Source organism: Poecile atricapillus, chromosome W (assembly GCF_030490865.1).
Source record: "Poecile atricapillus isolate bPoeAtr1 chromosome W, bPoeAtr1.hap1, whole genome shotgun sequence".
Classification (NCBI taxonomy): domain Eukaryota; kingdom Metazoa; phylum Chordata; class Aves; order Passeriformes; family Paridae; genus Poecile; species Poecile atricapillus.
Genome location: NC_081288.1, coordinates 93,805,081 through 93,828,871, shown reverse-complemented (window position 1 = coordinate 93,828,871; position 23,791 = coordinate 93,805,081). Strand labels below are relative to the sequence as shown.

The following is a 23,791-nucleotide window of genomic DNA, read 5'->3' as shown; positions in this document are numbered from 1 at the left end:
GACAGAGCCTGCTACTTCGTCAGAAGCCAGAAACCAAAGAGAACAAGAGAGCCCTGGCTTTACATCTTAAGGTGGTGTTCACAAGTTGATCTCACTTCTCAGTGGTCAAAACTGCTGTCAATTCTTAGAAATGACCAATAATTGGTCACAAGAAAAGACTCCCATCAGCCTCTCTCAGCTTCAACTTCCTCCCAGCTCTCGAAGCTATCTTAAAGGTAAAGTCACTCCATGACATCTATAAAGTTTGTATTTTTTGACAAGGAGTGAAACACTATCAATAAGCAATAAAGAATCTTTAAACTTGCCATGTGTGAGAGACTGGCAAAAATTAATGTCTTGAATGTCTTGAGACACACTGGGATGCCTGATATGTGTGGGAGGGGGCAGGTCAGGCCTTGCTCTGGTGAGACAGTGTCCTGCCCCACACCCCCCAGCCCTAGAGCAGCCCAGACCCACAGTGTCTGTCAGTCATTGGCCACACCAGAGGCGGTGCTTCACTCTGCCTAACCCAGCTCCTGAGTGGCCGAATGACCAGAAGTCTCACCTGGGGGGGCAGGGGCCATGAAGGCCCAGAGGTATTTAAGGCTGCGCATGAAGCAAGCACATCTTGACCCTACCATGCCCTTGGAGTTTCTATCTGGACACCACCTTAACCCAGGAGTTGGTTGCTATATGTGTCTTTCTACCTCTTTTCTGTCTTTCTCTTTTCTTTTTGTAATTCCCTCTTCTTGGAACATTTTGGGTAACTTAACATTGAATGGGTTCAAGTTTAAAGTTTGCTTAGTTGAATGGGCCAAAACTAATGCTGTGGGAAGTGTTTTATGTTGATTGGATGTTGTACTTTGATTTTCTATATTTTGCCAGTAAAGTAATTTTGACCTGTTGAGAATATCTAGTTGGTATTTCTCCCATGTGTCTAACCCAGAATACAGGAACCTCTATAAGCCCCTTTCAGCGAGTTGTTTGGGGCCTTACACCATGCTGTTTTGGAGCTTAGCTCACAAGTCCAGCAAGTACCAAAAATGTTTTTATTAAATTATCTAATGCTTGATATGTTATTAATGAGCAAGGAATATGTAAAATACTAGACCTCACTGAAGAAGAATACAGTATCAAGAAACACAAAGGAAATTACCAACCAATCTGCTAGACTCTTTGGTCATTGCAGCCGAAATATTAGCTTCATGAACTCTCCCCCTGGATCCCGGTTTGCACCACGCAAAATTGCCTGCAGTTTTAGAGACTCACAGGATGGGGAGTGATGACTTGCATAGAAGGAAATTTTTATATTGACTAAACTTATGCTTTTGATTATTGAAATAGCAATTGTCCATTATATGATTTCTTGTATACTTTCCTCTCCTTTCTCCTCTGCCTGCTAGATTAGGATCCCACTGCTGCCATGAGAGGAAAGGTACCATTACTGTGGTCCCGGTCAGTGTCTTGAGCCATGGGGTGATATGAGAGACTGGAAGGATTGCTGGCTTGAAACATTTTGGGTGCGTGGAGGGGGGAAGGGGCAGGTCTGGCCTTGCTCTGGTGAGGCGATGCCCTGCTCTGCACACCCCCACATGCCCCCTGGACCTGTATCCCAGCCCCAGAGTGGCTGCCAATCACTGGCACACTGGAGGCAATGCTCTACACCCCCACCTCTGGAGCCCCTAACCCAGCTCCTAAGTGGCCAGATAACCGGAATTCCCACCTAGGGGAAGGGCCCAGGAAAGCCAAAGGGTACTTAAACCAAAGCATGAGGCAAGCATGTGTCTTGACCCTACCTTTCCTTGGATTTTATATCACTGCTGGAACCAGGAGTGGTAGCTGTATTCATTCTTTTCCATATCTTTTCTTTCTTTCTTCTCCTTCTTCTAATTCCCTCTTCTCGCAGTTTTGAGTAACTTAAAATTGGATGGGCTTGGAGTTTGCTAAGTTGAATGGGCAAAGTTAATGCTTTGTGAAATGTTTCACGGTGATTGAATGCCACTCTAAACTTTTGCCAAAGTTCTCTGATTTTCTGAAGTTGCCAGTAAAGTTTTTCTGTTGTTTTGACCTCTTGAGAATATATTGTCAGTATTTCTCCCATGCATCTAACTCAGGGTAGATAAAAAAACATAAGCCCTTTTAAGAGGCTCATAGAGCAAGTTTTTGAGGCCTTACGCTTGGTTAGTGATAGCCTTGGCTGCAGTGATCACAATATTGTGGTGTTTGGGACCCAGCTGTGCACACTGAAGATTAGTACTAAGAAAAAGGTTTTAGATTTTAGAAGAACAAATTTCAGCTGGCTTAGAGCTCAGTTGTGAGGGATTCCATGGGAAGCTTCCATGGAGGATAAAGGACCTAGCGAGTACTGGGAGCTTTTCAAGAAAACTCATGGAAGCACAAAAACAGTTCATCCCCTTTAAAGGTAAAGGAAGTAGGTGAAGCAAAAGACCTCTTTGGCTTAACTGGGAGCTTCTGAGTCTGCTCAAAACCAAAAGAGAAACATACCAGAGATGGAAAAGCTGATGAATACACCTTGAGAGCTACAAGGGTGTTGTCAGGGTGTGCAGAGATTCAGTTAGAAAAGCAAAAGCTCAGCTTGAATTGAAATTGACCAGACACATCAAAAGCTACAAGGAAGGGTTCTTCAGGTATGTAAACAACAAGCAGAAACAGAAGAAAAATATTGGCCCATTGTTAAACAGGAGAGATGAATTAGTCACCAACAACACTGAAAAGGCAAAGATTCTCAACACTTTCTTCACCTCTGTCTTTACCAGCACTGATGGGCCCCAGGACCTGGGAACAAAAATCCAGGTGGATGCAAACAGACTCACCGGCAGTGAAGGAAGAGTTGGTATATGAACTATTACAGGAGCTTGACCCTGACAATTTATGGCCCCTGACAATATCCACCTGAGGGTGTTAAGAGCTGACTGACATTGTTGCAAGGCCACTCTCCATGATCTTTGAGGAGTTGTGAAGACTAGGGAATCTGAAGAAGGCTAATGTCATCCCCATCTACAAGAAGGGCTTAAAGGAGGATCCAGGAAGTTATAGGCCCATCAGTCTTACTTCAGTTCCTTGGGAAAGTTATGGAACAAATCCTTCTGGGGCCTATCACTAGTCAGATGAAACATGTGACTGGGAAAAGCCAGCACAAGGGCAAGTTGTCCTTGACAAACCTGATAGCCTTCTATGACAAAGTAACCTGCTCAGTTGATGTGAGGCAAGCAATGAACAGTCTACCTGGATTTCCCCAAGGCTTTCAATATGTTTTCCTAGTCTCCTCCTAGATGTGTTATGGTCTAGACAAGTGGTCTGTGTGGTAGGTGGGGAACTGGCTGACAGGCCACACCCAGGGGGTGGTGGTAAATAGTTCCTTTTCAAACTAGCAACCTGTCACAAGTGGGGTCCCCCAGGGATCGATATTGGGCCCACTGCTGTTTAATATCTTCATAAGTGATCTGGTGGATAGGATGAAGTGTACCCTGATGAAGTGTGTCAATGATACCAAACTGAGTGGGGAAGTGGACAATTGGGAAGGGAGAACCACCCTGCAGGAAGACCTGGATAGGCCAGAAGAGTGGACTAACAAGAACCATATGAAGTTCAACAAAGACAAATGTAAGGTCTTTCACCTGTGAAAACATAATCCAGGAGTGCAGCACAGGCTGGGAAAGGGACCTGGGGGTCCTGGTGGGCAATGAGCTCAATATGAGTGAATTGCTGTGGCAGAGAGTCAACAGGATGCTGGGTTGCATAAACAAGAGCATCACCAGCAGAGATAAAAAGTCATTATCCCACTCTATTCAGTGCTTTGTCAGGCCTCACCTGGAATACTGTGTTCAGTTTTGGTCTTTGCTATATGAAAAAGACGTGGACAGGCTCAAGAGGTTCTACAGAAAGGCCACAAAGATCATCAAAGAACTGTGAAACCTGCCATATGAGGAAAGGCTGAGAGAACTAGGTTTTGAGGAAAGAAGGCTTAGGGGAAGACCTTATCACCATGTTCTAGTATTTAAAGGGTGGTGACAAAGAAAACAGACTCCCTTTTTACATGGAAAAGAAGGGGGGGGGGGGGGGGGGGGTAATGGGTACAAGTTACTCCTGGGGAGATTCTGATTGGATACAAGGGGGAAATATTTCACAATGAGAACAATCAGCTACACCATGTCAATTCACCACCAGAGCATCTCTTTCTAGCACTTTGCTTATGCAGATATAACTTCATTTGGATATATATATATGTACTTGGGTCTTTATTTTTGTTTCACTTGTCTAGTGCTGACCTAGTAAAAATTTAAGTCATTACCTCTTAGTATCACCTAAGCAGGGCCCAGATTCCCCTGTCTCAGGACTTGATTGTAGCCAATTTTATTTTATTTTTTCTTTTGCTACAGTATTTTAGCTAATGTCTTCATGAAAGAAAAACAGAATTCTCCTCCCCCAGCCTCCCCACATTTTACCACAAATACAAAATTACTGACACACTAAGGGGTAAAAAACAGTAATGGAGAGCAGTCTTCTTTTCTCCCTAACACAGATACATTAAGCAACCCTTAGTTATTAGAAATGAATATATATCTCTAATCCCTGTCAGGGGATTACTTAAGAACCTCTACCACATGAGCAGTAATTCAGGTGCTAACCCTAGGAGGAAGGAGGGAATTATATAAGAAAAGGTACACACAGTTACGCACATGCACATGTTTATAAAAAAAACCCTTACATCTATCATCTCCTTACAAATAGAGGAAGAACTAAAGAAGCAGCAATTTCAAAACTTCACTTTAAGTGCTACTACATTAATTCTGAAATTCTTTTAATTTTCACACAATTCAAAAAATGGTACAAAGCAGCAGTATGAGCTATCACAGCTGAAGCCAAGCACTTTGAAAACAGTGTCTTGGTCCTCAAACAATATATTTGCCTGCTGGTGAGTGATGCTTCACAAGAACAGCTTATTTTGACATTGCTATTAATGCCCTCTCCAACCTTTCCTCAACACAGCACCCCCTTAGTGCTGTCAGTGCAGTCTGTAGAAGAAACAGATTCAGCTTTTAAAAAACATCCTACCAACTTAGACACCACACAACAGTGCAACAAGTGAGCACAATTGAACAGGACAATATTTCTTAAGACTGCTGTCCTGAAACAAAGTATAAACCAGTTCAAAACAATACAGAACTTAAGAAAAATAAATACAGTTCAAGCACAAAGTGTTTTTGTTGGTGGATTTTGCTTTTTTTCAATTTTAATACATGCATAAACATGCCACATTGCATCATGACAGACTTCAGTTGCTTTTCCAAGTGCTTAAAATGCTACACAGTCTAATACCTTTTCCCTTTTCTTCAAGGAAGATTACTGACATAATAACAACAACAACCAAACCCAAACAACCACCAAACAAAAAAATAACAAAACTACTCTAGAACCCATTACACTGCAATATCTATCAGCATCACTCTAAGTTCAGAGAACTTATTTGCCATAGCTTTAAAAATCTGTTTGAGTTTTTAAAGCTTGTAGAAAAAAACATACAAAATCATCAAGTCCAACAGTTAAAACAGCACTGCCATTTAAAAAGCAAATTCATGGAAACAATAATTGTGAGGTAGTCATATTTCAACATCCTTAGCACATTTTCTTTTCCTCCTTTGCCTATGGACTTCTTTGATTTTCCCTACATTACCTGTGGTGTAACATACAAGCAATTCCTCCTCTAACTGAAGAGCTTTAAATGTTATCTGATGCTGTCCAGCTAGGGACCTGTGTTGGTTTTGGCTGAGGTAGAGTGAATTTTCTTCATAGTAGCCAGTATGAAGCTATGTTTTGGATTTGTGATCAAAACAGTGTTGATAATTCAGGGATATATTTGTTATTGATGAGTAGTGCTTACACAGAGTCAAGGCCTTTCTGCTTCTAGTACCACACTGCCAGTGGGAGTGCACAAGAAGTTGGAAGGGGGCACAGCCAGGACAGCTGACCCCAGCTGACCAAAGGAATATTCCATACCATATGATGTCATGCTCAGCAGATAAAGCTGGGGGAAGAAGGAGGAAGGGGGGATGTTCAGAAGGATGGTGTTCTGCATTCCCAAGTCACCATTGCACATGATGGAGTCCTGCTTTCCTGGGGACAGCTGAACACCTGCCTGCCCATGGGAAATGGTGAATGAATTCCTTGTTTTGCTTTGCTTGTGTACATGGCTTTTCTTTCCCTATTAAACTGTCTTTATCTCAACTGATGTGTTTTCTCACTTTTACCCTTCCAATTGAACCCCCCATTCCAGGGGAAAGTGAGCCAACAGCTGCGTGGTGCTTGGTTGTCAACTGGGGTTAAACCACAACAGTCCTTTCTGATACCACATGTGGAGCTTGAAGGGTTTGTGATAACGACAAATTGACTAGGATATGCTAGATCGAATTTATAGCTGTTATTGCTGTTTAGCTATTAATAGACAGGCTCCTGTGCTTGCCGTGGTACTTGTTTGCCTCACTGTATATTAGTCTACTGCCCATTAGGGGATGATTTTTCATAGAATTATATAAACATTTAAGTTGGAAAAGACTTCAAAGATCATCGAGTCCAACCATTAACCTAACACTGCCCAGTCCACCACTAAACCATGTCCTTAAGTGCCCCATCCACATGGCTTTTAAATACCTCCAGGGATGGGGACTCAACCACTTCCCTGGGCAGCCTCTTCCAATGCTTGACCACCCTTTCAGTGAAGAAATTTTTTCTAATATCCAATCTAAACCTCCCCTGGCACAACTTGAGGCCATTTCCTCTTGTCCTATCCCTTGTTACTTGAGAGATCAACTCCCACCTCACTACAGCCTCCTTTCAGGTAGTTGTAGAGAGCAATAAGGTCTCTCCTGAGCCTCCTTTTCCCCAGGCCAAACACCCCCAGCCCCCTCAGCCGCTCCTCATAAGAATTGTGGCCCAGCCCCTTTGCCAGCTACATTACCCTTCTCTGGACACACTCCAGCATCTCAATATCTTTCTTGTAGTGAGGGGCCCAAAACTGAACACAGGATTTGAGGTATGGCCTCACCAGTGCCGAGTACAGGGGTACGATTGCTTCCCTGGTCCTGCTTCCTGCACTATTTCTGATACAAGCCAGGATGCCATTGGCCTTCTTGGCCACCTGGGCACATGCTGGCTGATGTTCAGCTGGCTGCCGACCAGCAGCCCCAGGGTCTTTTCTGCCAAATAACTTTCCAGCCACTCTTCCCCAAGCCTGTAGCGCTGCGGGGGGTTGTTGTGACCCAAGTGCAGGACCCAACACTTGGCCTTGTTGAACGGAATACCACTGGTCTTGGCCCATCAATCCAGCCTGTTCAAATCCCTCTGCAGAGCCTTTCCACCCAACTTGGCATCATCTGCAAACTTACTGAAGGTGCACTCGATCCCCTCATCCAGATCATCCATAAAGATATTAAACAGGACTGGACCCGATACTGAGCCCTGGAGAACACAACTAATGACTGGCCACCAGCTGGATGTAACTCCATTCACCACCACTCTCTGGGCTTAACCATCCAGCCAGTTTTTTTCCCAGCAAAGAGTGCACCCGTCTGAGCCATTGAGCAGCCAGTTTCTCCAGGAGAATGCTGTGGGAAACAGTGTTAGAGGCTTTACTAAAGTTTAGATAGACATCCACAGCCTTTCCCTCATCAACTAAGCAGGTCACCCTGTCAAAGAAGGAGACCAGGTCACTCAAGCCTTTCATAAACCAATGCTGACTGGACCTGATCATCTGGTTGCATCTGACATGATGGCAACCAAGATGATCTGCTCTATAACCTTCCCCAGCAGCAAGGTAAGACTGACAGGCTTGTAGTTCCCTGGATCCTCCTTCTGGCCCTTCTTGTAGATGGGCAGCACATTTGCTAACCTCCAGTCAATTGAGACCTCCCTGGATAGCCAGGACTGCTGGTAAATGGTTGAAAGTGGCTTGGCGAGCTCTTCCGCCAGCTCCCTCAGTACCCTTGGGTGCATCCCATCTGGCCCCGTAGACAAGTAGTGTAGCAGGTCACTGACCATTTCCCCTTGGACTATGGTGGCTTCATTCTGCTACTCATCCCTGTCAGGGAGCTGAGTACCTGGAGAACAACTGGTCTTACTATTAAAGACTGAGGCAAAGAAGGCATTAAGTACCTCAGCCTTTTTCTCATCCTTTGTCACTATGTTTCCCCCCGCATCCAGTAAAAGATGGAGATTCTCCTTAGCCCTCCTTTTGTTGCTGATGTATTTGTAAAAACATTTTTATTGTCTTTTATGGCAGTATCCAGATTAAGTTCTAGTCAGGCTTTGGCCATTCTAATTTTCTCCATGCATTACCTCACAACATCCTTGTAGTCCTCCTGAGTTGCCTGCCCCTTCTTCCAAAGTTCCTAAACTCTCTTTTTGTTCTGAGTTCCAGTCAAAGCATTCTGTTCAGTCAGGCTTGCCTTCTTCCCCACTGGCTCATATTTCAGAACATAGAAATGGCCTGCTCCTAAGCCTTTAAGATTTCCTTCTTAAAGCACATCCAGCCTTCCTGGACTCCTTTGTCCTTCAGGACTGCCTCCCAACAGACTCTGTCAATCAGGCCCCTAAACGGGCCAAAGCCTGCCCTCCACAAGTCCAAGGTGGCAGTTCTGCTGACTCCCATCCTTACTTCTCCAAGAATCAAAAACTCTTATCGTTTTGTGATCGCTGTGCCCAAGACGGCCCCCAACCATCACATCACCCACCAGTCCTTCTCTGTTCACATACAAGAGGTCCAGCAGGGTGCCTTCCCTAATTGGCTCACTCACCAACTGTGTCAGGAGGTTCTCTTCCACACACTCCAGGAACGTCCTAGACTGTTTCCTCTTTGCTGGATTGTATTTCCAGCAGACATCTGGTAAGTTGAAATCCCACATGAGAACAAGGGCTAGTGATTCTCAGACTTCTCCCAGCTGTTTATAGCATATTTCATTTGCCTCTTCATTCCATAACAGGCTCCCATCGGATTTGCCTTGTTGGCCTTTCCCCTTAATACTGACACTTAAATGCTCAACCCTATCAGTGACATCATTAAGCTCTAGACAATCAAAACACTCCCTAATATACAGGGCTACCCCACCTTCCTTGCCTGTTCCTTCTGAAGTGTTTATAGCCATTCATTGCAGCACTCCAGCTGTGCGAGTCGTTCCATCATGCGTCCGTGATGGCAACTATGTCAGTTTTCCTGCTGGGCAATGGCTTCCAGTTCCTCCTGTTTGTTGCCCATGCTGTGTGCATTGGTGTAGATGCACCTCAGTTGGACTATTCTCAGGCGCATCTGTAGTTTATAACACATCAATAACCCTCATGTCTTTGCTGCCACATGGATCTCCCTCCCCTACCTCCACTAAGACTGCAGACCAAAGGGCCTCACTAGTTTCTTAAACATTGGCGTGCTGCCTCCAGGCTTATTTCTAGTGAGCCTGGGTTTATCGCTTTCTCCCTTGCAATCTAGTTTAAAGCTCTTTCAATGAGCCCTGCTAACTCCTATGCAAAGATATTTTTTCCCCTTTGACGCAGGTGTACCCCATCTGTTGCCCCCAGGCCCAGTGTCACATAGGCCAACCTGTGATCAAAGAACCCAAAATTCTACCAGTGACACCAGGCTTGGAGCCAGGTACTAATCTGCTGGCTCTTCCTGTTTCTTCCCTCATCATTCCCTGCAACTGGAAGGATAGAGAAGAATATCACTTCTGCTCCTGATCCCTTAATCAGTCATCCCAAGGCCCTGAAGTCTCTCGATTGCCCTCAGACTTCCTGTTGCAACTTCATTGCTGCCTACCTGAAAACTCAATAATGGGTGATAATTTGAGGGCCGTACCAGGGTAGGAAGCTTTCTCTTCACATCTTTAACCTGGGTCTCAGGGAGGCAGCAGACTTCCCTAAGAAGTGGGTCTGGTCTGCATATGGGGCCTTCTGTTCCCTTCATAAGGGAGTCTCTTATGACAACAACCTGTTTACTTTTCTTTATGGAAGCAGTTTTGATGCAGGGCATAGGCTGACTTAACGTCAGCAACACCTCCATGCTAGATGAACTATTGTCCTCATTATCATTCAGCTCCACTTGCAGAGTCTTGTATCTATTATGCAATAGCACTTGGGAAGGTGGGGCAGTCACAGAGGAGACGCACTTGCTGCGCTGGGCAGGCACTTGCTTCCATTGGCCCCTATCCCTTATGTCACCATGTTCAGCTGGGAGGAGAGAGGATAGGGAATCCTCCATATCATGCAGCCTGTCTACCTGTCAGGCCTGTCCCAGGGAAGGTAGGGTGCATTTCCAGTAATCTCTCTCTCACACTCCCTGATACTCCTCAACCTATTCACTTCCTGCCAGAGTTCTGCCACTAAGTAGAGGAGTTCCTTTACCTGGGCTCACCTCCCACAGGTGTGCTCACTACTAATGCCCAGTACTGGCATAAGAGCAGGGCATACCCTGCAGCCTGATACATGTTCCCACTGGAGCTCTAGGCAGCTGCATCAGTCACAGTGGGTGCAGAGTTTAGAGAGGCCATAGCTTTCTGACGGGAAGATACCATTGCTCTCTGGAGCACCTCAAAGCATGTATATAATAAAACATTTTAACAGAGTAAAAGCATGATATTTTAGTAAAAGCCTGTGTGCACAAGCCAGCCTTTGGTATAAGCGGTGATATTAAAGGTAGTGTCCTTGAAACTCTCCTGGAGCAGTGAGCATGCAAGAAAAACAATAGCCTTGTGCATTCGGGAAAGAATGTAAACCATATGTATTAACCAATAGTAGCTCGCTAAGCCCGTGGACCCTGTCGGACCCTATAAAAGTGTGATAAAGATAGAAATAAACGGCGTTCACTATACTTCTGTGAAGATTCAGTGAATAGTCTGGCAGTTTCTCAATACATGTAGCCATGGATGAGCTCACAAAAGAGCAGGTACACCCCTGGAGGACCCGCAGCCATGGGTAAGGCTTTGTTGGAACAAGTACACCCTTAAAGAACTACAGTCCGTGGATAAGTCCAAGCCAGAATAGGGGCAAGGGGAGGAGTTAATTGCAATATTAAACCCTAGAATCTGGTCCAAAGGGACCAGTGATGGAGATTGTAGCGGAAATACCTTTATAATATTGCAACCAATGATTTGAGTTGCCTGTTATAGGAATTACTATAGCAGGAATCACCTAAACTAATGGAAGAGAAGTCTTACAAGAAGCAGTTGTAGTGCAGCAGTGACCCGACCTGAACTGACCTTGGTGTCCAGTAACTGCACCCAACACAGCACTTCTGTCCTGAGTGACCACTATAGTAGATGGAGCCCAAAGTCATGGATTAAAGGAACTCGGTGGACATTTGTGGACATTTTTGCAGGGGTGGTCCATAGACTAAGGGAATGATAGGTGTACTGTATCAAAGGATGGAAAGGGGGGTGGTGGTTAATGAGGATATATTGGATAGTGTGGGACCTGACCATGATATAAATGGTATGAAATAAGGGGTGGAGAATGTGCTGGTTTTGGCTGGGATAGAGTTAATTTTCTTCATAGTAGCTAGTGTGGGGCTATGATTTGGATTTGTGCTGTAAACAGTGTTGATAACAGAGGGATGTTGTTGTTATTGCTGAGCAGTGCTTACACACAGCCAAGGCCTTTTTTGCTTCTCACACCATCCCACCAGGGAGGATGCTAGGGGTGCGCAAGAAGTTGGGAAGGGACACAGTCGGGACAGCTAACCTCAACTACACCAACTACCTGGAGATGGATGAACACCTGCCTGCTGATGGGAAGTGGTGAATAAATTCCTTGATTTGCTTTGCTTGTGCACATGGCTTTTGCTTTCCCTATTAAACTGCATCTATCGCAACCCATGAGTTTTTTTCACTTCTACTCTTTGGATTCTCTCTGCCATCCCACCAGGGGAGAGTGAGTGAGCAGCTGTGTGGTGCTTAGTTGCCGGCTGGAGTTAAACCACAACAGGTCTATAATTTGTCTAACTTTTCTCACAATGAGTAATGCCTATTAACACAAAATAATACCACTGACTTCTACAAGATTAATCCCTTGAACTGGCACTACTAATTACTGAGATTCTGGCATTGTATCTCTAGCTTTAGGATGCAAGGAACATTAGAACTAAAATATTTCTTCAACCAAAGACTCAGAATGCTGTCATAATTACCTGCTACCCAGTGCTGTTACATAAATATAATCTCATATAATCAGCAATTATGATGCTCTGCTCTCCAGAGTTTGTCTTACATAAAAAGACAAGCAAAGTGCTTCATCTATTTCCCCCTTCTCTTCCTGTACAGTCCAGGGTCAGTGCCTTTTCTTTAGATGCTTTTATTTGAAACAGTTCAGCAAAAGGTCAAAGAGGACACCACACTCATCCTGTTGTGGACACCTGAAGTAGCCTAAAATAAAAAGTTTGAGTACAATACAACCAGCCTTTTTTCCCCCTCTTTCATAAAAACCTACTTGAAACTGGAAGGTAGGAGGCAATCTTCAGACACTTAAGCTTAAATTAGAGCCTTCCTGGCTTCCCCTCACCCTTTCTGAATACACTCAAGAAACTGGTAGAAAAACCATGCACACCTTACATATAATGAGAGAAAATGTACAAGACTTAATTTTCATTTATCTATTCACCTGTGTTTGTCAATTTACCCTATCCCACCTTTTCATATTATGTCTTCCCTTTACTCTGCTCTTGCATTGCTGCTCTCTTCCAACAAACTCCATCCTGTGGTGTCATTTGCTTCCCCCCTTCTTCACTGATCAATGTGCTTCCAAGAGACCAAACATCAACAGAAATTATAAACGCTATCAAGACGAGAATCGGAAGAACTCTAGATCTAAAACAATAGGGCAAGGCAAATTAAGCTACAGAATAAAGAGGCTGTTAATATCATGTATACAGAAAGGGAATATTCAATATTTGCCGTTGAAGAGCATTTCTGCTCTTTTAAATACTTCATTCTGTTAGCCAAAACAGAATTCCTACATTTGTAAGTCCCTCTTTCAAACATGTCATATAAGCTTTTCTTCTTTGTGCTTCAAACAATTTTTATACATTATATATATATATAAAACCCAGTAAAATTGAAACAGCATTATTTGATAAAATATATTCTTGAAATAAGAAACCATACATTACATACACTGTACTTTGTTCAATTAGGAAAAAACCCACCAAAAAAAAAAAAAAACAACCACCAAACCCAAAACCACCAACACTAAACAAAGACAGGAATGCATGAGATTGTACAAAACAGTTACAGGACCATCACAGGACTGTGAAAGAAAAAAAGAAGCAAAAGTGATGGATAAAGCAAGAATGACCTCTTCAATCCTACTGAAGCGAGTCTACTCCTCTAGTATGCAAACAAATTACTGCAATGATGCTGAAGTTAACTGACAGCGCTAACCTACTGTAGTAGGCATGCAGGAATATATACTAAGAGTGAATAGCATGCTCTCAGGATGGGATTTCTGCATGAAAAATTATCATTTTATGTATGTTGGCAAACCAATGTAAAGTCTACAGACAGCATCTTCCAGGTTATGTAGTAAATAAATTTCTCACACCCCTAGCCCTTGAGTCAAATAGTTGCATTTGTACAGCAGCATATGGGAAATCTGACTTGGTATGAAAGTTTGATACTGTCTCTGGATATTCTCATTATATTTAAGAGCAATTTAAGAGAGACCCACAAAAGCAATATTTATTTTCAAACTATTTTACAAGAAAAGCAAGATAGCTTACTGAGAGTACCAAGAAATAATTGTTTGCACCTGCTAATTTTTCAAATCCCAATTGTGGTGGTGCTTACTCCCCAGGCTGCACTATGATCTGATAAATGCTCGTTAGGCCCTGGCCTTGATGAACAGCACCTGGACTAAGCTCCTCTTGAGCTTATCAGAAACATTGTCTGTTCCCAGGAACTTGTGCTGTCTAATAAGCTCCTGTTTTTTTAACAGCCTTGGAAACTTATTTTTCTTGCCTGAATAACAACCCAAATGGAATAACATTTTTGTTATCAAACTTTCAAAGAAAGTTACTGACCTGAATTGCATCCAAGAAGGAAAATTACTATGACTAAAGCCCACTCTCTTGCGGCCCTATAAACACCAGTCCAAAATGAGACCCTTTGAGCTCTCCTGGACCGCAGCGAGCTGTGACCAACAACCTCCCTCTGAGTGGGGCCTCTCAGAGCCAGTGAACTCTCAAGTTTGCCATACTCGGAAGATCGCCAAATGATGATAGATCCTGGGCTGATACCCCCCCACTCCTCAAGGCTCAACCCTTTGCCCATTGAGAAGATGCAAGTGCATCCAAAGTGAGTACTTCACTGAATTCAAGGGGAATTTTTCACAGGTAGCTTGTACAGACTCTTTATGTCTGTGTGCATGCGAGTGTGAATATGCTATAGCAAATGTACCAGGAATGCTGCTCTCCTAGATTCTTAAGCACATTAGATTTGTAAGTTAGGCTTATAAGTGAGTTACTGTTGTGCTTATAGTAAGTTCTATAGAATCTCTTATAAATTTGTTTAAATTAGGCTATCAATTAAGTGCTGTTAAACCTTTAAGCCTAAACTGTTGGTCAAGTCCAGGGCTAAGTTTAGCAAGGGGGTCCACTCTGAAACTTGTGACTCAATGGGAGGCTCTTCCTCATTCCTTTTTATCCTTATCCAACCTCCACATACATAATTTTTTGTTGATTTTAGTTTTAGATTGATTTATTTTAGATTTTAGTCCAATTTTTCTCAGTGTGCTTTAACCATCTAGTAAGTAGTAGAGTCAACCTTGCCAATGAATTTTGTTGTGCTTTTGCTTTTATATTAAACCTGATATCTTTGCCAGTGATTCTTTGAGTGACCTAACACACTCATTTGTGACAAATGTCTATGGAATAAAATCTGAGTATGCTTTGGGGAGATGACAGGAGAGACAGACTTCAAGAAAAACATCACTGGCAAACATTAAAAACAAATGTTCTGTCACAGAGTCACTAGTTCTTTTCAGCAGTCTTAGGTTTAGTTTCACTAGCTTACCTCTTAAAAAAAGATCCCCCTGATCAGAACACACAACTAGGAACAGTCAGCTAATTTATACAAGGCACTAGGAAGAGAAACTTCATGACAGACAGTTATACAAGCCATGCTGCAAAAGCACTGTTAGAGCATTTAGACCCCTGTATAAGGTCTATGTTGATAAAGGACCAAAGAGAAGATAATTTATCACTACTGATTTAGAGGGCATTCATTACATTAAACTGCCTTAACAATCCCTCAATTAAAAACCAACAGGAAACAGAATATTATTTTGAGCAAAATAAAAGTTTAACCCATTAAAACCAGAAAAGATTAATTCCTGCAAGGTCTTTGAAAAGCATCTGAGATGACAGTCCACCCTGTCTTAATAAACAAGAAGTCCAAGGAAGGTCATGTATTTGAAGAGCCCCTTCCAGAATGAATAGAAGTAACAGACACTAAATGCCAAGCTCCTAAAACTGAAAGTTCCTAAGTAAGTTTATTTAGGCAAATACAATTCAAGTGGGCTTTTGTTTTATTAAAAAAAAAAACAGAACTACTCAATCTGATTTATATGTGTAAAAGACACTGATCTTATTCATCACCACTAATATAAAGCAAAGGGAACAGAGTATTAAATTTAGGCTACCAAGAGGGGTTATTTCCTGTCCTCATCTATTCTGGAACACAAACTCTTTTCCTTTACTTAGACTGACAAATTCATTTCTTGCCAATTGAAAATAAAGTAGGATGCTAGGACACAAAGCCAAAACTAAAACACCTTCTTCCCAGGCTCACTTTCACGCCTTCATTTCCAACTTTCTACATCTTCCCCCCCCCACTTCAGGGGTGGGGAGAGAATCATAGAATGGTTTTGGTTGGGAGGGACCTTAGAGATCTTCTAGTTCCAACCTCACTATGGAATGAGAGGTTGCAGTCAGTTCTTAAGAGCTTATCTGCCACTCCTTCCTCTTCACACTTTTCCCCTGCTCCAACACATCTCCCAAAGGATAATCCTTTGTCACAGTATTGTCACAGTACAGCTGGCCTGGACTGGACAAAGTAAATCTGACCATGACATAAATCCAATTTGGCTGGCCTGATTCACACCTGAACATGTCCCCAGATAAGGGGACCCACGGCCAGCCCCATTCAAGCTGAGAAGTAAGCACACCACTGACCAGGAAGCTGGGCAGGGAGAGGGATCTCATCCAATAGATATCAAGCCCGGGAGTTTTTGAATTGGGTATTTAAGTGAGTTCTGAATAATAAACAAGGCTGTTTGTCTCATGAGCACCTGGAGCACAGATTGTGGATTTTCTTCTCCCCACCCACATCCAGCACGTTACAGTCCTTCACTACCTGCTCCAGCATGTATCCTCTCCATGGGGTACATTCCTTCAGGAATGGACTGCTCCAGTGTGGGTCCTCCAGGGGCTGCAATTCATGACAATAAACTTCCTGCTCTCCAAATGTGCACTCTCTAGAGGCTGCAGCTTCCTCCAGGGCACATCCACCTGCTTTGTCATGAGCTGCAGGATGGTTATCTGCTCTGGAGTGGTCTTCTCCACAGCCTGTAAGGAAATCTCTGTTCTGACACCTGGAATACCTCCTACCCTTCCTTCACTGACCTAAGTGTCTGCTGAGCTATTTCTCTTGCATTTTTCTCCCTCATACCTCCCTCTCTTCTCACATACACACACTGCTGCACAGCATTTCTTAAATGTTATCACAGAGGTGCCCCAGCTTCACTGACTGGCTCATGTTTGGCCAATGGCAGATCTATTTTGGAGCAAGTTGGAACTGGCTTTATCCAGCACAGCAGAAGCTTCATGTCTCTTATGTGAAAGCTGCCCCTGCAGTCTCCTCACTACCAAAACCTCACCGCATAAACACAATACAACTCTCTCTGTACATGTGCACTTTTTCCTTTTTTTCCTAACTTGTATTACATACTTCTACCAAAAAGAAACCAATAGATGAAAATACTTCCCTAATTATGCTTGTAGAAGCTTTGTTTTTAACTCTCACTTAGGTTTCTTGAAAGCAGGAGCTTAGAATAGTGGCTTTCACCTTACCTTTTTAATCTTCTGTGGAAGGTAGGAGTTTATACAGCAAATTCAAGCTTGCTGACAAAGAGCTGGCTTTACTTAAACATCTTTTGTAGTCCACAGACTATTGAATCAACAAAGCAAATTCAATCCACAGAAATTAGTGTCTTACATTAACATCAGCTTTCAAGATCATAAACAATGGTAAGGGACCTTGATGCAAGAAGCCACTTTCTGCTTACTGGAAAAAGGAAGTACAATTGCACCCCAGCCAGCTACTTTCCATATAAGCTTTACTGAGCACACTCTTTTTTACCTACAGAGAAGTAAGGTCTGTTCAAGAGTTTCTTGATAGCAAATGGCAAGCACACAAATAGGTTTTCCAAGATCTGTCTGTGAATTAGGCTACAGGGTTACTGACTGATACAAGCATAAGGGAAAAAACATTTACCATTTTAAAACTTTTTTAAAGCTTTAAATTGTGTTCAGCAGCAAATTTAAGATGCAAAACAAAGTCTTACTTTAGAGGAAACTATCGTGTGGTAGTCAGGCCAGGTCAGTTGGTCTGACCCGGAGCTATGACCTTCCTGGAGGGAGCAGTCCCACAAGAGGCAGCCTTCGAGGGGGTCTCTGGTGATCCCTGGCCACCAGGTAATCTCAGCAAGGGGCAGCCTGTGGCTGCAAGTGGTTTCAGCTCAGTGATTTTCAGCTCAGCTTGTGAGGTTATCCCGGGCTGACTCAAAGATAGAGAGACAGAAGTGTTGTGTGGTGATCCCACAGAGATAGCCTTTATTGTCCAGCAGCTCTATGAAGGGTAGCCAGGGATGGCAGCTCCCTCCTGAACTGGGCAGAAGCTGGGGGTTTTTATGGGGGAAAGCTAGGGTGGTATCAGGGGGGAAAACCAATGGATTACAAAGGATCAGCATAGTCACCAAAGCATGGTGGGATTGCTCACCATGACAAGAGTGGATGGTCCCATCTAAGGGATATCTTTCCAGGAGAAGGTTGAGATAAGCTTATCACAGCTCTCTCAGGGCACATTCCTCCAAGGGAAAGCCTTGGCAGGCTGACCTGCCTCCACAATAATGTTTTAAGTAATTTTCATCTTCCTGATATTTGCTTATAATAAAGTTGTCTGAATACCTTTTTGATATTTAATTGGTTTAGTCTTATGATAATTGCTACAGCTTTTGAGTAATTTTGTTATACTGGTATTTACAAGTGGTCATAGTTTGATATGCAGTATTACTCAAACATTATCTTTAGCTAGGCGGCTCATTTAAAGTAGTAAAAAACTTCCTAAATACAAAGTCATCAGGGTTGTCCCCAGTAAGTTAATGTTTATTGGAGGTCTTAGTTATAACTCTCTAAAAGTTCAAAAGTCTACCTTTGGTCACACTTTTATTTTGTTCATATTCCTCTACTCAACTGACAAAGGTTATTGTTGGGTTTGGTTGGGGGGTTTTTGTTTGGTTTGGTTTTGGTTTTTTGGTTTCTTTTTAAATGTAAGTAATCAGGAATATTTTGCCACTTACTAGAAGAAACCCAAAATTTGTTTACTAACTAAGCAAGTACCATCTTTACTAGAAGTAGAAATCACAACAAAAAAAGTTTACAAATTATTCACAAGATTCAAAGTTTACTGACTTTCTAGAATATTTCTAGGTATAACATTAAAGCTTGACATTAACAACTTTAGGTGATATTAGGTGTAAATCTGTAGGAAACCTATGAACAGTAAAACTAAAGGAACTTTAAAAAATACACTGAACACTTCTCTTCCCCCTTCTTCCCACCCCATTACTCACACTATGCTACATGCAAGCTTAATGGCCAGCATGTGCTGAATGATCAGCTGGTCATTTTTTCACTTGGGGCCATAATTCAGATCTACCCCCTTTACACAACTGGCTGTTTTCATAAAGCCCACAGAACTCAGTTTTCTTTATGACCTCTGACTCATGAAATCAACTAACAGGTTCAACTGGCTGTGATCAGAAAGAGGAGACAGACAAGACAGATGGGTAGACTGACAGCATGAGCACAACAGCTTCTATTTGTAAGTTTCCCTTGCCTTCTTAAATCTGAAGCATTCATCATATTCCCAGTTTTAGAAATTTTAACTTCCTAGTGCAGTAGATACTTATTCTAGAACACTTCTAAGTTGAACAAGAATTCAATTCCACCCCTAAAGTTCACTGTTATCTGTTGGTGGCTGGTTCAGGGGTCTGTCCAACCCCCGGCACTGCCACCGACTATCCTGGATAGGGGTCCCGCAAGGAACGACTGTCCAGGGAGTCTCAGGCAGTTTCCAGCCAGGGGTAACCTCGATGAGCGGTCTGAGGCTTCAAGTGTTCAGCTCTTTTTAGAAGTGATTTCAGCCCTGTGATCAGCTCAGATCAGCCCAGCTCCGCTCATGGGTTACCCCAGCCAATGCATGGACGAGACGGGAGGCCATGTAGCATTCTGCAGAGTCCTTTATTGGCAGGCTTCAGCGAAGGAGGCCAGTGACAGTCACTTTCACTGAACTGGGCAAAAGCTGGGGTTTTTATAGGGAAGGGGAGAACTGGGAAAGGGACCAATGGTCTAAGACTGGGGTAAAATGACCAGTAGTTTACAGGGAGATAGCATGGGGTCCCAAAGCAGGAAGGGGTCCACAGTTTAGTCACCATGACTAAGTAGTTTTGTCTTATCTTAGGAGACAGATCTCCAAGAAGGAAGGCTTTCGAAGGACTGGGCTTCCTCCACAGTTATCCTTATCTTGCAGCTGGAAAGTTCTAACCAGGCTTTTCCAACCAAGTGAACCCTCTACACATCCTAGAACACCAGCATTGACATTAGAGGAGTGGATTTTTTTTTTAAATTAAGATAACAGCTGGGAAAACTGTACTTTCACATTGGAAAACAAACATGAAGTTAACACCTTACATTATGCTGCTTTGACAACTCAATTGAAAAAAAGGAAGCCTCACTGGAATTAACAGTCCACTGTTCCAACTTTAGAGATAGCATAGTTTAGGGTTTATACAGCACATATTATGCATGCATGCCATGCACTCTAGACAGACATGAGTTTTACATTATCATTTCAATCTAATCTGTTTCAGCTTTTGACACTTCAGACAACTTTTGAGGAAAAAGAGAGTAATAGTGATAGAGCTTAAATAGAATTAAAACTATATTATGTAAGGTATATACACGATTGTTACAGTCATTAAACTATCTGATTTTAACAAGCAGATTAAGCATCTGTAAAAATGTATGGTCAGTCCACTTGTTCACCAGGAAGCTTTAGCACAAAGTTAAAATGTAAACCAGTTCTAAAAAGGAAAATACAGGAGAATATGTAGCCAAGGACTGAAAGTACTTACCTTGACTCTCCACTACTGTTTCTTACATCTTCATCACTGTGCCCATTCATTGTAAATATTAAGAAGTTTAAAAGATAAATAGAAGTCCACTCAGGTTAGAAGGCAGATGCCAAGAAATTACTTCTTGGTACTCTGTTTTCCAGATGACTCAACTGTCCTCTGCAAGATTTTTCCAAAATTGCCTAAAGTAGTAAAGAAAAATATTGACATAATTTGAAATATTTGATGGTTGCAACTGAAAGATACTGAAAATAACTTATCTTGTAATAACACCAACAAAAGGGAGTATCTATCACATCTGGCATCTTCTTTTTAACTGAAAAATAGCTTTTGGTATGCCATAGTCCTGTCTTAAGAACAACCTGATCTTACTTTTAAAGGAAAACAGCCTCCCCAAACACATAAATAAAAATCATAATTATTAATGCTCTAAGATATGATTAGCAAAATCATTTTGTGCACAAAACACATATCATAAGCAGTTCTAGACACAAAGATTACATTCTGTTGGGGGTAGAGTCAAGTAAATAGACTGTCCCATTTTTAAAAAATGGCTCAACTACATCAAGCTAACAAGATGCCACAGATTGAGTGATCACTATTTCAGACATCTTCAATCACATCTCTACCATGTCAGATGCACCTAGAAAAAGTTTAGGTTCACATTACATGGAGTACAAGTATAAACTCACTGGTAATAAGCTAAAGAGCAGCACCTCTCACAGATGTAGTGGTGTGAAAGCGATTAGGGGCCTGCCTGCAGGTTGCCTGCCTTGAGGTGCTTTCTAATACAGCCCAAGCTCCAGCTCATGATGGAGGCAGACGCCGACTCGTACCGGGATGGTAAAAACCCTGCACTCAGGCACTATCTCAGACACCAGGGCCACTCCAGACAGCAAACAAAATCAATGACGGAAAAAAGTGATAGGAAAGAGCCCTGTAACTCCACAGAGGCCGCGAAGCTAGTCTGGGGCCCCAGCGACGGCGAGCCAGGCAGCTTTGTGGTTCCTCGCAGATAAGCAGCTGGTTGCCCAACGAGGCCAAGATCCGCGGTGGCTGCCCTCCCACGCACAGGGTACGAACACTCTGCCTCCTCTGGGACCGGTACTCCCTGGGCCCCAGGAAAGATCTTTAGTGGCCAAGAAACTCTCCTTATCGGCCACTCCCTGCTCTGCGACAATCCTCCCCGACCACCCGCACCCTGCTGTCGCGGCCTCCCGTGACCGACAGCTCCCGAGGAGAGCCCAGGCCAGGGCTTCCTCCCTACATCTCGCGAGTTCATCTCCCGCCCCGGAAAATGGCCCTCTGCTGGTGGCGCGACCTGCATAGGCGCTACTCCTGGTCAAGGCTCCCGGGAAGTATTACCAAGGCGGCCGCTGTCCTCTGTACTCGCTTCTCCCAGCGCCCCCCCATGGCCAGAGAAGAGCGAAGGCCTCCCAACCAGTTCGTCACAGACCCCGCTGGATCCAGCGAAAGAGGCTCAACCCCGACTGCCCACCTCAGTTTTCACAGCTCCCTCCCTCCCTCTTCGGAAAACAGCGACCGGCTCCAAAAGCCCAGCGGCACGCTAGGCATCCAACTCCTTCTCAGCGCCAGTCGCCTCTCCATCCATCTTTGAAAGCGACAACCACCGCGCAACTCCGGACCAGGGAAAGAGAAAGGAGCCATGGTGGGCCTCTGCCTACCTGCGTGTTTGCACTCGGCCCGACTTTCCTAGGTCTGCCCTGGTCCGAGACGGCGCTACACTCCACAAAGAGGTCTGTGCTGCAACCTAGGGTCGAAGGCTGCTCCTGCGGCCACCACGAGGCCTGGGCCGCCGGCTCTTTACAGCCCCACGCAGTGGGCTCGCCTGTAGCCCCCACCAGCTTGAACAATAGGGCCCCAAACCGGACAGGGAGAGCCCTGGTAAGTACTCTGTTGCTCCGCCGCTGTTTTCCTACGTCCTCTCGACCACCGCCATCACGCTACCACTCCGCTCAACCTCCTCCTCCCTTAATTGGATGGAAACCCTGGGCGTGATGTCAGTCCTGCGCCCAGGGACGGAGCGGGGAGGAGGAGCAACAGCCGGGAGGACACAGCGCCGCCGGGATGTAGCGGCAGAAAGGGCCGTTTGGAGGGCATGGCGGAACCCAAGCGGCTTCCCAGCTGCGCTGGATATTGCAGAGGCCGGAGGCAGTAGGAGCTCGCCTGCCCGCCGCAGCAGCGAACGTGCGCTGGAGCCGGTGCGGATGCCGCTCCTGGTGCCCGCTTGCAGCTCCTGTGTGAGTGGGAAGGGCGCGTCCCGGCCTGAGGGGCGCCCATGACCCACCCAGTGTAGCAGGGAACCTGGCCTAAGCTCCACGTTACTGTTTAGTGCGGTGCGGGGGATTTTTTTGTTTGCTTCAGATTTTTCCTGTCTAAAATGAGAGCCCCCTAACAAACACACATGCACTTCTTAGTCTTCCTATGCTGTTACAGTTGGCATTAGGGCATATTTAGGAAGGCTTGGCATGCAGCTGCACAGAGAACACTTGCCTCCATGAGGAAAGCATCCCCCAGCTGGAGGCAGAACACTCTTTCTTTCTCTTGATATCTAATTCGAGTTGTTTTGAAGTGATTAATAAGAAAGCTGTTTGTTTAAGGTGGCTCATGTTCAGAAAAAAAAAATTTAAAGAGTCCTACTGCAAGAGTCTACCTGTTCCCAGAGTAGCAAAAAAAAAAGTAGTGGCTGCTGAGTAAAAGACAGCTCTGAGCAACACAATTACAGAGTGCTGGAAAGAGGAAGTAATTTACCTGCTTTGTCCTCTTTGGAATCCTGCATATTGTGCTGGTTTTGGCTGGGGTCATTTTCTTCATAGTAGCTATTATGAAGCTATGTTTTGGATTTGTGATTAAAACAGTGTTGATAATTCAGGGATATATTTGTTATTGCTGAGCAGTGCTTACACACAGCCAAGGCCTTTTCTGCTTCTCACACTACCCCACCAGGAAGTAGGCTGGGGCTACACAAGAAGTTGGGAGGAGACACAGGTGGGACAGGTGACCCCAACTGACCAAAGGGATATTCCAGACCATATGACATCATGTTCAGCATATAAAGCTGAGGGGAGAAGGAAGGGGAGGATGTTCAAAGTTATGGCATCTATCTTCCCCAAGTAACCGTTACATGTGATGAGGCCTTGCTTTTCTGGAGATGGATGAACACCTGCCTGCCGCTGAATGAATTCCTTGTTTTGCTTTGCTTGTGTGCACAGCTTTTGCTTTACATATTTAACTGTCCTTAACCTATGAGTTTTCTCACTTTTCCAATTTTCTCCCTCACCCTATCACTGAAAATATCAGGAAAATAAAACTCTCTAAAACTGTA

General features: G+C 43.9%; 1 protein-coding gene across 5 annotated transcripts in view; it reads right to left on the bottom strand.

Annotated features, from left to right (window-relative positions):
• LOC131591628 (chromodomain-helicase-DNA-binding protein 1-like) overlaps positions 1-23,791 on the bottom strand; it is an 82,521-nt gene extending 58,730 nt beyond the window's left edge. Inside the window, exons 1-2 of one of the 5 annotated variants that reach the window (XM_058862518.1) lie at positions 22,131-23,791; positions 20,446-20,627 (exon numbers count right to left, since the gene is read on the bottom strand). In XM_058862518.1, coding sequence (XP_058718501.1) covers positions 20,446-20,495 — 50 coding nt within the window. In that variant the 5' untranslated portion in view covers positions 20,496-20,627; positions 22,131-23,791. Of the gene's footprint in view, positions 1-12,664; positions 12,706-20,445; positions 20,628-21,137; positions 21,754-22,130 lie in introns of those variants that run through there. The other 4 variants (XM_058862514.1, XM_058862515.1, XM_058862517.1 and 1 more) reach the window with 4 other exon arrangements.